General features: G+C 41.3%; 1 protein-coding gene across 1 annotated transcript; it reads right to left on the reverse strand.

Moving 5' to 3' along the window:
* Window positions 1-5,181: 5,181 nt before the first annotated feature.
* SYF2 (SYF2 pre-mRNA splicing factor) lies at window positions 5,182-14,021 on the reverse strand. The gene is made up of 7 exons (XM_007935879.1): window positions 13,995-14,021; window positions 13,701-13,811; window positions 10,795-10,920; window positions 10,215-10,332; window positions 9,760-9,850; window positions 8,673-8,771; window positions 5,182-5,347 (listed from the first exon to the last, which is right to left on the reverse strand). The coding sequence occupies exons 1-7, from the start codon at window positions 14,019-14,021 to the stop codon at window positions 5,182-5,184; spliced, it is 738 nt and encodes a 245-aa protein (XP_007934070.1).
* Between the last annotated feature and the right edge of the window lie 228 nt (window positions 14,022-14,249).

The following is a 14,249-nucleotide window of genomic DNA, read 5'->3' on the forward strand; positions in this document are numbered from 1 at the left end:
TGAAGCCCTGGTGGTTCAGTGGTTAAACATTTGGCTGGTAACTAAGAGGTCTGAAGTTTGAACCCATCAGCCACTCTGCAGGAAAAAGATGGGGCAATCTGCTCCTGTAAAGATTTACTGTTTTGGAAGCCCTGAGAGGAAGTTCTATTCTGTCCTGTAGAGTCACTCTGAATCAGAATCAACTCAACAGCAACAGATTTGGGGTTTTTTGGTTAATTTTACATAAGCAGATTACCACATCTTTCTCCCGCAGAGCGGCTGGTGGGTTCAAACCGCTGATATTTTGGTTAGCAGCCAAGCACTTAACCACTGTGCCACCAGGGCTCATAAACCAGCCCAGCATGAGGCAGGCTTTTGCCAGCTCTTTCCCAATCTTGCTCACTGTGTCAAGGAGAAAGCTTCCATGTGGTGCTAACACACATTTAATAGCACCTCTCATATTTGCTCAGATTTGACAAAGTGAGATCAGACTTCAGATCCAGAGTCTTCCATGGGAGGCAGTCCCCCCACTTTCGGAGACTCTAAATCACACCAACAATGTCCCACAATAAACTGGTGCCCTATTCATATTTTTTCTTTACTCTTGTTACTCTCTTTTTATTTTGGATGATTTCTAATGCTATGACTTCAAATCCACTACTCCCTTCTGTGAGAAGCTCTGGTGGTTAAGGCATTTGGCTGCTAACCAAAAGGTCAGTGGTTTGAACCCACCAATCACTCCACAGGAGAAAGATAGACCAGTCTGCTTCTGCAAAGATTTACAGCCTTGGAAACCCAACAGAAATCGCTATGAGTCTGAATTGACTCAATGGCACTGAGTTTGTTTGTTTGTTTTTAATCTCTTCTGTAAGGTTTTATTAGCAATTAATCCCACCCAGTGTATTTTTCATTTTAGACACTGTAGTTTTCATACCTAGAAGTTCAATGCAGGTCTTTTTTTGTATCCTCATATGTCTTCTTAACTTTTTGATCCTGTGTGATAAAGTTATAATAGCTGTTTTAATTTCCAGCCCTATTAATTTCTTTCCATTTTATTTCTAACCTGTCAGTTCTTCATTACTTTAGATTGACTGATTTTTCTTCCCAATTATAGGTTCTGTTTTCCAGCTTCATTGGTTAAATGCTGAACATTATGAATCTGACATTGTTAGGTACCGGATGTTTCTGTGGTTTTATAATTATTCTTCATCTTTGTTCTGGGATGCAATTACGTTCCTTGGAAACAGTTTGATCCTTCCAGGTCTTACTTTGAAGATTTGTTAGGCAGGCCCCAAGCAGTGTTTCGTCTGGGGCTAGTTATTTCCCATTACTGAGGCAAGAACTTCCTCAGGATTCTGCCCAGTGCGCCACGACAAATTAAGTTTTCCATTCTGGCTGGTGGGTAAAACACTATTCCTGGCCATGTGCCAGTGCCAGGTACTATTCTCTCTAATCCTTTAAGGTGGTCTGTCCCTAGCCCTGCATAGTATCCCCACACATGTGCTGATCAGCACTCTGCCTAAAATTTGAGGGGACCCTCTGCAGATTTCCAGCACTCTCTCTGCAGCTTTGTCTTCTCCTGTGCTCTGTACCATGAACTCCCACTGCAAAGACCTTCATCTCCATCTCCTCAACTAAGGGAGTTTGCCAGGCTCCACCTGACTTCTCTCCCCATGTGACAGCCTGGAGACTCCCAAGACAGTAAAAAGCCCACATCACAAGGTTCACCTTGTTCTTTTCCCGTCTCTCAGGGATCACTGTTCCTCTTTGCCTACTGTCCAATATCGTGAAAACGTTTTGTCAAGTGTGTTATCCTTTTGTTGTTATTTTGGGAAGGACAGTAAATCTGTTTCCTCTCACTCCACCTCATTGGAAGCAGAAGCCCCATGTTCACACTTTCGATTGGATTTTATCATTTTCTTCACATAAATCTTATACCTTCTCACTAAATTATAAAAATTTATCATTTTCATTACTATTGTAACTGGACAATTTCCTCCCATCTCCACTTCCAGGTGCTTATTTCTAGAGTGGGGCAGTGGTAGCTCAGTGCTAGAATTCTTACCTTCCCTGCAGAAGACTCCAGTTCAGTTCATAGCCAATGAACCTCATGCTCAACCACTGCCTGCCTGTCAGTGTACGGGCTTGGGTGCTGTTAAGACGCTGAACTTGGTCAGGAGCCCTGTTGGTTCAATGGTTAAGAGCTCAGCTGCTCACTCAAAGTTTGAGCCCACCAGTGGCTCTGTGGGAGAAAGACCTGGTGACCTGCTTCCATGAAGATTACAGCCTAGTAAACTCCATGAGGCAGTTCTACTTTGTCACATGGAGTCACTATCAGTCGGAATTGACTCAATGGCACCAACAAAATGATCTTGAACAGGTTTCTGATGAGCTTCCAGGCTAAGAGACTAAGAAGAAAGGCCTGGTCATCTGTTTCTAAAAATCAACCAATGAAAACCCTACAGATTACAATGGTCCAATCCACAACTAATCATGGGGATGGCACAAGACCAGGCAGCATTTCATTCCGTTGTGTGTGGGGTCACGAGACAGAAGCCAACTTGCAGCCATTAACATTTGTAGAGTAAGAAGAATTATTGCTTTTTGTATAGCTATTTGTTGAGAGGTGTTCCTGAAATTCAGTCCTAAATTTACCCAGCAAGTAACAGAAGGTGTTCAGCAATGCCAACAAGGACCCAAGCTCTGCTCCACCCACCCCAGCTCATTCTCACACTTGTTACTTCATGGCACAAAATGGCGGCTGCAGCCCTAGGCCTCATGTATGTGATCCATACAAGAAGGAACAGGGAAACAGGGAGAGACAACTCCTGTATCAGAAAAGCAAAAGATTTCTCAAAATAAATTCAGCTTGTGTCTTATTAGCCAAAATCATGACATTTGGTAACAGCATGTCAGTCATGTGTTGAGCTGGAAATATTACCACAAACTCACCAAAAAAAAAAAAAAAATCAGAGTTCTAGTTGCTAATAGGGAGCCCTGGTAGCGTAGTGCCTAAGGCACTTGACTGCTAACCAGAAGGCTGGCGGTTCAAATCCACCAGCCACTCCTCAGAAGGAAGATGGGGCAATCTACTTAGGTAGTGATACTGCCTCAGAAACCCAAGGAAGGGTCGCTATGAGTCAGGTCCAATTCGACAGCACATAACAACTGTTGCTAATAAAGAAATAATGATATGGTTAGGCAACTAACAGGGCCTACAACAAGCTATGCTTGAATTCCTAGAATAAACCTTGCTGAGTCCTAGTGAATTATTCTTTTAAATTCATTGTCAAGTTCTATTTGATACTATCTTGTATTTTGTTTTTATTTAAGGCTATTGGCATTTTCTGGGTCAAAAAGTGAGGTAGTGGAAATAGGAATAGAAAGAACAAACTTTTCAATAACCTTTTCAATAAATTCTTAAGAATTTTTGACCAGACCTATGATTAACTACACACAGAAACAATGGAAATGGAAAGAAAATGAGAGCAGAAATTAAAACAAAGTGCCACATACATTTTAATAAAATTACCAACAGTATTATGAAAAGGTGAAGTATTTGTGAAATTTTCTGAGTTTCAAACATCTCATAACTAGAACATCCTATTTAGCATTTTAATCAGCACGTAGAAAAAATTTTAAGAGTCTCTTACTCTTTGGACTATTAAAACTATTACTGTGATAATAGTATTGTGGTCATTTCTTATCTTTTTTAGATACATATGGAAATATTTATAGATAAAATTACACATCTAAGTATTTGCTTCAAAATAACATGAAGTACTGGTGGGACAAGTGGGCAGGAGTAAAGATGAAACATTGGCCAGGAGTTGATCATTGATGAATATAGGTGTTGGGTGTATTTTATATAGGGCTTATTGTCTTTTGAATATATCTGAAATTTTTCATAATAAACCTATTTGTGGAATAAAAACTTAGCATTTTTATCAGCATGTAGGAAAAATGTCTCTGGACTTTTTACTAAAACTATCATTTTTTTTTCAACCTTTGTGCATATGTGCAAATGCACATAGAACTGTTTTAAATGGTAAGTGTTTAGCAGAGATTCCAATGCAAAGAATATTTGACTTTTTAAAAAAGAACTGTACATGGGCCATAGCCATGTGTGGTGGTTATGTTTTTGTGTCAACTTGGCTGGGCCTGGTTGAGTGGCTGAGCAGCTGGATGTAGTATTCCCCATAAGGTTGGTAATCAACTCCATGGTGGAATCTACTGGGAGGGAGCAGCTGAGTAGATGCCTTAGGGAATGTGGTTTGCTTCCTGTATTTATGCAGAAGCCTTGGGAATGTCTCTAGCCTATGGCACGCTTGGACCCTGCATGTAGCCATGTCATTGCTCAGCAGCCTGCCATGCTCTGCCAACCTTGGGACTTACAATGGACTTAAGCTAATGACCCGCCGTGTGGTTTGGTAACATCAGGACTGTGCCTTTTTACTTGTCAACCTTGGGGCTTCCAGCCTCAGCAGCCAGCAGCTGTCTGAGTGAAGAAATGCATCTAGCTCCAGTGGGCCAGGAGCAGGAGGCAGAGCTGGACCCCAAGGTTGAGGGGCTTTCACCCAGCCCCTGGAGCCCGGCACTTTGAACTTGGACTTAAAGCCTCCAAATTGTAAGAATAAACTCCTGCTTGTTAAGGCCACCCCATTAGCGGTATATTCAGAGCAGCACTAGGTACCTAGAACACCATGGGAGGACAGTTCTGCTACCCCCTAAACTTCGTGACAAGCAGCCACAGGTGGAGACAGTACCAACCCCCAGCAGCCACTGCCACCTTTCTCATCACTGTCCACAGCGTGGGAGTCTACAACTTCAAGTGGTTCCTTGATGTTGTCAAGGAAACAATGACTACATTTATGTATACTGCGAGGAATCTTAAACCCATATGCTTCAAAGATTAAAGTCATACACATTTAAAATACATAGAAAAATAATGTAATTAAAATTTATACAAAGTAGATTTTTACAAAACAAGTACACTACAAGAAATACATTTTATATCCAAGCACAAAAATGTGGAAATATACATGGAAGCATATGTTTAAGATAAAACTTTTATTTCTAAATGCTGAGTGAGAAGGTATAGATTGAGTCCTGGTTTACTGGGACTATTTTGAAGAACACTTCAATTTGTTAGCAGACAGTTCCACTGTATCCCAAGCATCTAAAAACAGCTCCTGGAGGAAATTAGACAGCTGTTCCTCTCTCCAAGTTTTGTTTAATTTCAGCTGTGTATTTGCCATAGAATCTTTCTGCCTTCTTGTTGAACTTGGCATTCCTTTCATTAATGTAGTCGATATCTGCGTCATCATTATAAGGGCGTCTCCGGCTATATTTGTCTCGTTTTTCAATTCTGGGGAAGGAAGAAAATAATTTACAAAATTGAAAATTGTCTTTATTTTGATCTTAATAAAACATGGCCAAACAGCTAGAATAGAATCCGTACTCTTGGAGTACCATACTTTGAAAGAAAAAAAAAAAGACTAGTCTTCATCAAGTTGAAACCGCTTAATAAAAGGCACAACCCTGGGTATGAATCCAGTAAACATAAACTCATCTTCCAAGTGTTTCTAACTGAGCAATGATACATCGCTAGGAACTGTATACAGGAAGTATTACTTAAAAGAAGATGATTATTCCAATAACCAGTTGCCAATTATCCTCCAGTCTACTCTGACTTGCTGCAACCCCATGTGTCAGAGTAGAACTGTGCTCCGTACAGCTTTCAACAGCTGATTTTTTGGAAGGAGATTACCAGGCCTTCCTTTCGAGGCACCTTTGGTGGTCTCAACCCCCCAGCCTTTAGGTTAGCAGACAAACACCTTAACCATCTGCACCACCCAGAAACTCCATTATTAAAAGAACTATTATTATGTTAATAACAATACCCACAGCAAATATAAACTTAGGGTTTAGTATATGCTAAACATTATTCTTAACACTTTACATGTGCTTGTATTAACTCCTAAAATATAAATTCATTCTCTTCTGCCTAATATTTACCTCTATCAGTATTAAGAAACACAGATATAAAAATGAAGTCATGGGCGTGGGAGGAAGTGGGAAGAGTGCTGTTGCATTGTGGGAAGTGCAGTGAATGTCTCAAAACAAACTATGTGTGGATTGTTGAATGGAAAACCAATTTCCTCTGTTTAAAAAAAAACTGAATCACAGAGAAATCAGATAACTTATTTAAGGTCACATACCAAGTTAGAAGTAAAATCAAGCCAAGACCCTCACCTTATGGGACTTTCATCACAAAAGAAAATCTTAGTTACATTTGTAGTATTTCTTTTTGCTAATATCGACGGCTGTGGTGTTTATGTTTTTGTGTCAACTTGGCTGGGCCTGGTTGAGTGGCTGGGCAGCTGGTGGTAGTTAATCCCCATGAGGAGATTGGCAATCAACTCCGTGGTAGGATCTACCACAAGCAGCTGGGTAGCTGCCTTTGGGTATGTGGTCTGCTTCCTGTATATAAGGAGAAGCTTTGAAAATGGTCTCTAGCCTACGGCACGCTTGGACCTTACATGTAGCCGTGTCGTTGCTCAGCAGCCTGCTATGCTCTGCCGACCTTGGGACTTACAATGGACTTAAGTTAATGGCCTGCCATGTGGTTTGGTAACATCGGGACTGTGCCTTTTTACATGTCAACCTTGGGGCTTCTCAGCCTCAGCAGCCAGCAGCTGTCTGAGTAAAGAAATGCCTCTAGCTCCAGTGGGCCGGGAGCAAGAGGCAGAGCTGCAACCCAAGGTTGAGGGGCTTTCACCCAGCCCCTGGAGCCCGGCACTGTGAACTTGGACTTAAAGCCTCCAAATTGTATGAATAAACTCCTGTTTGTTAAGGCCATCCCATTTGTGGTATATTCTTGTCAGAGCGGCACTAGGTAATCAGAACAACGGCACAAACAACAACAATAATGTATACAGTATTGATGGGTTTTGCAATGACAAGCACTGTAAGTGAAAAAGAACAAGGACTTCCAAGATAAACATGCTTGGTTCAAATCCGAGCACAACCAACGGTCTGTCATGTGACTTTGGGAACTGTCCTAATCTTTACAATAGGATAAGACAACCTATTTCATTGGGAAGGAAGGAAGAGAACGTGAAATATATGGAATGCATAATGCCTAGTACAGAGTGAAGGACAAAATTAAATAAGAAGAGTGCCCGAACATAGTAAGCATTCAATAATTGCTAGCCATCATCATTATGATCTTGTGTTACAAGAAATACAAGCAGAATGTTCCTTAGAAGCGAGGATTGAGAGGCTTCATTCAGCTCAGTTACTCTGGACACATCACCAGGAAAGACCAACTGCTAGAAAAGGACATCATGGTTGATGAAGTGGATGGTCAGTGAAGGTGAGGGAGGCCACTGGTGAGACAGACTGTCACAGTGGCCAATGATCATGACAATGGCATAGGACCAGGCAATATTTCATTCTGTTCACTTAAGGTCTCTGTGTGTCGAAGCCTACTCACCACCACCACCACCACCACAAGTGGGTGCTCAGTAAATGCTGGCCTTTCCCTCCACAGCTCTGCCATCTCACTGCAGTAACAGGATTAAGTATACAGAGGGAAAGAGTAAGACAGAGGGAGAGGAAGTATCCTTCAATCCCGTACTTGATCTATTCTCTTTATTACTGGTATTAGTAGGGAACTTCTAAATAAATAACGTGACCATAACTTAAAAATCTTATACTGGGCAGCCCTCTTCTTATGTCTTTGCCGAAAATGACTTTAAGTCACCCTCTGGAATTATTTCCTGGCCACCAGCAACAGTGCTGAGATCATGTTCACAGGCTCAGTCATCTGAAACTGCCCTAGCTTGTTTCTCCATCTCTCTGTCTAACCTAAGTACAATGCTCCATGTGGCTATTTTCGTTTCCCCAAACCAATGTTGGCTTATTCAGAAGTCTCATGTGACAGAAGACTCCACACTCCCAAAATGTGTTTTATCTGAATTCTGTGTAGTCATCATACAGCTTGGTAATTGAGGCCATTAGGAACAGAAAGCACCAACTTAGTTGTTTCATCTACCTAGGAAGAAACTAGGGGATGGCAGGGTTTTGTTGATGATCAGTCATGTTATCTAAGCAAACACGTTTGGTTAAAGCATGTTTTCCCCTCCTGTTAAATATTGGTAAGGAAAATAGTCTCTTCATTTGTGACACAAAAGCACATTCATCCAGTACAATGTTATAGAACCACCATAAAAAAAAATGTATGTATCTGTAACTAAGGTCCATTACTAGCACATTCTTGCCTCTTCGAATCAAATAGTGGGGTAGTTGCTAAAGTAAAACCTTTAAAAAAGAATACAATTTTCTTTAGAACTTTCCCTTTGATTAAACAATTCCATCAACATTTTGCATCTTTGTTCCAAATCTTATGAACTCAATCCATACCTGAATTTCAGATTTTTCTTATCTTAGAACATCCTACTTAGGTATTTAGCATCTTAATCAGCACACAGAAAAAATGTCTCTCTGGACTTCTTATTAAAATGAAACTACTGCTGTGATAATAGCATTGTGATTTGTTTAAGTTTTTATCTTTTAGAAATAACATTCTGAAATGAGAGAGTATAGTTTCTATCTGTTCAATTCATCCTTGGTAAATATACCAAGGATGTCCACGTGTCCTCTTGCAGACAACGCTCTTGAGTACTCACTGTTTTTCCAGATCTATGACCATCCTATCGATCTCCTCTGTGGAAGGCACATGGGTTCCATGAATGAGACTGTTGGATGTTGGGAAAAACTCTTCTCCACTGAAAAGACAGCAAAATGGACTTAGAGCAACATTACAGATGCTCCACGATGTCAAATTTCCAACTAAAATAGCACTCACAATGAGAGATAAAATATATACATGTACTTACTGTGAAGTCTTTCCTTAATTTAAAAAAAAAAAAAAAAAAAGCATAGAATTGGGAAGAAAAAAGCGAACTCACTGCCATCGAGTCAGATCCAACTCATAGCAACCCCTCCTTGGGTCTCCGAGGTGGTATCACTATGGAAGTACACTGCCCAATCTTCCTTTTGAGAAGCAGCTGGTGGGTTTGAACCACCAGCCTTCTGGTTAGCAGTTAAGTGCCTTAGGCACTACGAAGGGACCTAAGAAATCATCTAATCCAACACCTTCACTCTACAGACAAAAGAGCTCAGAGCCTGAGTTAAAGAATTTAGCAAATACCACAAAACTGGGATTAGAACTTCTAGCCTCTGGCTGTTTCTCTCTCCACTAAAGCAGGATCAACTAACCACAGCCTGCCACTTGTTTTTGTAAATAGTTTTACTGGAACACAGCCACACCTATTCCTTCTATAGCCTCTAAGGAAGCTTTTACACCACAGCAGCAAAGGTGACTAGGTGTGACAGAGACCTTACAGCCCACAAAGCCTACATTATTTCCTATCTAGCCCTTCACCAGTTCACCTACTCTTCACTAAAGCAGTCTGTTTCCAAAATTAACACCTAAGGAACTATGATAATCTGGGCATTTCCCATTCAACACTTAATCTTAGAATGCTCCCCAAGAAAGACAGCGCCTTAGCTGGCTTAACTGCTGAGAGGATGAGTAATAAATGGTGTTGGCAAGACCAGAGACCATTCTTAGACAGCTGGTGATACCCACTCCTTAGCACTGAAATATGTTTGTATTAATGTGTGCACATGTGTTATACATACACACATACACAGATACACATATACCATCTCTGGATGAAAGAGGGCCTGGGATTAGTCCTGTCTACTTACTGCTTTTCTCTCATTCTCTCATATGTTTCCATGTCAGGTTTGATCTGCTTGGTCAACCGATGATACTGACGTAACTGGGCAGCAGCATAATCTAAAAATAAAATGAAGATGAAAAATAATTAACATCAGAAATTATGTATTTCTTTGTTTGGGCATTACTAGCCAGAGAAAAATCAAAACTATTAAATAACAGATGGAAAAGAAACTAATTTAAGCATAGCTCCTATCCTGAAGATACTGACAATATCAGCTTTGATGAATTTTACCACAAAGAAAAAGAGAATCCTGTATTTTACTTCTGCCACGTGATAAACAGTTACAATTTTCCTGGGTTTAAGTCTCTTAGAGACTATTCCATTAAGGAAATACAGGAGGCATCTCTTTCCTTGAAACCAGAGACAGTGAAAGCAATGCTTATCTACCAGGACCAGCCAATAAAATAAAGGCAATTTTACCTGAAAATCCCAGATCAGGGTTTTTCCTCTTCTTCTTCCTCTCCCATCTTTCTGCATCTTCTGCACTGATCTCCAGTAATTTCACTTTCTCATAGTCTTCCCCTTTTGCTGCACATTCCTAAAAAGGAAAAAAGGAAATGCAAAGAGTTATGATGCCTGTAACTATGACACGAGCAAATACCTGACTTATTTTCAATCAAGAGAGATCCAATAAAAATATCAAGCAATATTTTAAAAATAGTGATTAATACTCAAAGGAAATTTGGGAATCCACTATAGTATGTAAGACATGAACACATCAATTTTAAAAATAATCTTTACGTGTATCAGGTGTCAGACACCACTATAGATGCTTTACATGCATTAACTCATTTAATTCACAATTAACTTAAAACAGATGAGAGAACAGAGACACAGAAAGAATAAATAACTAGCCCAGAGTGTTACAGATAGTGAAGAGCAGAGCCAGAAATTGAAACCTTGCAGCCTGGCTCCAGAGTCAATGTACCCAATTGCCATATTATACAGTTTCAATACAATATATTAATTGCCTTATGAAGATATCAGGGTACTTCTTAACCTTTTTCTTTTCTTCTTCCTGCAATTCCCATTCCAAACGAGCTTTTTTGGCTTCCCAATTCGCAGGTAACTTAAGCCTTTTATCTTCCTCTACAACTTCCTGGTGATTTAACTTGCGAGCTTCATTCTAAAACCATAACATAGAAAATAAATCCAAAAAGACATTTCCTTCTTTGAGGGGGGTGAAGTAAAACACTGCAACATTTTATCCTAAAGTCACAGAGAGGCATCAAAGGATTTTAAGCAAGGGAACAGCCTAAGTAGGTTTGCATTTATATATAGTCAAGAAAAATGTGTTGGATTTCACTGGATTGCTACTTCCAGAGGCCTGGGAGTTAACATCAGTTTTGTCTGTATTTAGCTATGTGGTCCCTTTGAGTAGGTTCCTTAAAAGTTGGATTGAGACAAGGTTTCACACGGTTAGGGAGCCATTACCAGAATGACACTTGAGTAGATGTTCAATAAAACAAAAACAAACCAACACACTGACGTTGAATTGGATCCGACTCATAGCAACTCCTCCTTGGGTTTCTGAGGCAGTATCACTATGGAAGTAGATTGCCCAACCTTCCTTCTGAGGAGTGGCTGATGGGTTTGAACCCAGCCTCCTGGTTAGCAGTCAAATGCCTTAGGCACTATGCCACCAGAGTTCCCAGATGTTAAATGGCATTAAATAATGTTAAATCACAAGATGTGAAAGATATTCTACCTTCAATTCTCTTTTAATCTTGATTAATTCAAGAGAAAAGGGTCAGGTTGGGCCTGGAGGGCTTTAACAACTATCATAAGAAAAATTTAAGTTTGATGTTTTTAGGACACAAACTGGTAGCTGAGTTAGTCCAAAAAGCCATGTCTCCTAATCTCCAGCCACATGTCCTTTACAGAGTCCTTCCAAATATGTATTTAAATGTGTTTAACTGTTTATCAGCCTGACTTTTTCCAGGCAAAGAGAGACACTCCTCTCAGCCATCCTTATCTACCCTGGCTCTGGCCATGCCCTCCAGTCCAACACCAAGCACACACATGTAGTGTAACAATGTGGGGTTTATTGCACTGAAGGAGAAAGTACACCATGCGGAACCATAGGCATTTCAGAGAGGGGGTGTTAGAAGGAGCTGGTTACAGGACTTGAGTTTGTGTCAGGTAATTTGGGGAAAAAGTCAAGAAATTTGGGTTTGGGGATTAGGCACTGTCAGAAAGGGAGAGCCATCCTCTGACTGACATCCAAGAAGGTGGAACTGATGGAGACTAATACTGTTTGTAATAACAGTCACTCCTATTAGCCTCAAGAGGGGGACAGGTGGTCATTCCTTTGGTACGAATGGTGTTCTTATCTTTATCTCACACAAATAATCACAGAGTTGTGCTGGAGTTTTGTGAAACCATGGCCTAGCAGATCCTCACACCAGCTCTGAGATGCCAATGATCAGGGGCTGCTTTTTTCTTTCTCAACTCCACTGCATCCAGCTGTCTGCTGGATTCTCATCCCTAATGAGGACCCTTCCTTTACTTGGACACCTCTTCCCCCAATTCCTTCATTTGTGTGATAATATCCCACTTTCACACAGGAGTTCAGGTATCACTTCTTACATGAGGTACTCCCTGCAGCCTCCCCTCACCCTCAACACTCCATTAATTCCTCCTTCTCTGCACTACCAGGGCACGCTGCTCCTACCTCTACCATGACTTTTACCACAGTACAATTTCTGTTTATAAAGCTGTCTTCTCTAACTTAAAAACAGAGGCTTTAACTTAATCATCTGGATCCCCATCAACTGGCCAAGCCATACACTGTAGACTTCTACAGGTCAGCTGAATGTGTTTGAATGAGGAGGCAATCACCTCTAAGAGGTGCTGGTCAGGTCTCTTCTAGCCTCTAGTGCTAGTCATTTTCCTAGGAAAAATGAAGGGCTTGTTAAAATCATAGAGCAAGAAAGCTGTTAGTAATAGAGACCCCCAGTGAGGGGTCTGCAATTAATGTCACAAAGCAAAACGTGTATAAAATCACAATTTAAAAAAAATTATAGGGTGCCAGAAACAATAGTAAAGTAGGCATTTGGCTCTTCCACTTTACAAAGTCTTAGGACAAAGCCAAAGCCAAAAGTGTATTTTTGCTGAATTCTGAGTTCTTCTTGCTGCTTCTCTTTCATGATCTTGACTTTTTTCCCTTAAAGTTTTGTTCATTATTGAGAGTGTATTTTTATTTTATTTTTTAATTGTGCTTTGGGTGAAAGTTGACAGAGCAAATTCATCTTTCATTCAACACTTCATACACATTTTGTTTCATGACATTGACTGCAATCACAGTAATGTAACACTGCCTCCCCATGTTACCTTTACCCTGAGGTCTTTCCTATGCATTCCTGCCCTCTGAGCTATCTCCCTGTGCAAATGCAGCCCTTCTGTTCTCTCATGGTTGATTGTTCTAAGGAGTATATCTACCTGGTGTAAATATTCACTTTATATGCCTGTCTATTGTTTGGCTGGAAGCCACAGGAATAAATTCAATTCCGGGACCAAAGGCCGACTAGGGGCCGCTGTCTTGGGGTTTTCATCAGTCTCTATCAGACCCATAAGCCTGGTCTTTTTTATGATATTGAGTTTTGTTCCACATTTTTCTCCCATTCTATCCAGGATCTCCTATTTTGATCCCTGTCCGAGTGGCTGCCAAGTGGTAGCCGGTGGCATCCTATAATGTGTATACTATCAATGATAAGATACTAAATAATAATAATAAAGACTCCGGAACTAACCAATAAATCGGACTGGGGGGAGAAGGGAGGATGAGCCAATTCTCCGAGTCTGTAAGAAGCGCTGATGAGACTTCCCATCACAAATGAGTTCCTTTACAAACGCGCACCGCCCTGGCCAGATGACAAGTCTGAGCTGGCCTTCCATACTACTCACCCGCTTCAGGTGAAGCTCTCGGAATTTGCGCAATCTTTGTTCGCGCTTCTGGGCGGCCAGCTCCTCGGCAGCCGTGAGGGGCAAGTCCTCCTCCGCGCGGTCCACTGGCACCTGCGGCGAGAAGGACAGGCTTCATTCAGTGGGGCCGCCTCAGCTAATTCCAGTGCGGCCCAAGCCGATTTCCGGCGGGTTGAGACAGGCCGCGCCCTAGCCCTCCACCCCTGACTCTTCGCCCCTGCCTCTTCCTGCATTCCTCTCGCACAGAAACCCCTGGGTAGGACTCATAGAACCCACCGTCTCAGCTTGTGTCGCAGCCGCCATCACAATCCTTCCCTTCTTACTTCCGCAACAACAAAGAGCACATCCGTCGGCCTTCCGCCGTCCCCGCCCATGTACATATATATATTAATACAGGGCCATGAAACCCCACCTTTTCCTGGCGGCCTCAGGAACTTAGGACCAATCCTTGCCCATTTTAGCAATAAGCTGTTTTTGATTGGCTGAGCCTTGCGCAGCTGCAAAAAACCACTGGGGCACGGTAGGGAGGGG

The sequence above is a fragment of the Orycteropus afer genome, unplaced genomic scaffold (assembly GCF_000298275.1).
Source record: "Orycteropus afer afer isolate SDZICR_OR568_19922 unplaced genomic scaffold, OryAfe1.0 scaffold00031, whole genome shotgun sequence".
Taxonomy (NCBI): domain Eukaryota; kingdom Metazoa; phylum Chordata; class Mammalia; order Tubulidentata; family Orycteropodidae; genus Orycteropus; species Orycteropus afer.

Bases quoted from the DNA above. Each gene is read 5' to 3' on its own strand.
- SYF2 (XM_007935879.1), bottom strand. From the start codon at position 14,021: ATGGCGGCTGCGACACAAGCTGAGACG. The intron at 13,812-13,994 runs GTGGGTTCTATG...TTCTCGCCGCAG, and splicing joins CTGCGACACAAGCTGAGACG to GTGCCAGTGGACCGCGCGGA. The intron at 10,921-13,700 runs GTGAGTAGTATG...TTATGGTTTTAG, and splicing joins GAGAGCTTCACCTGAAGCGG to AATGAAGCTCGCAAGTTAAA.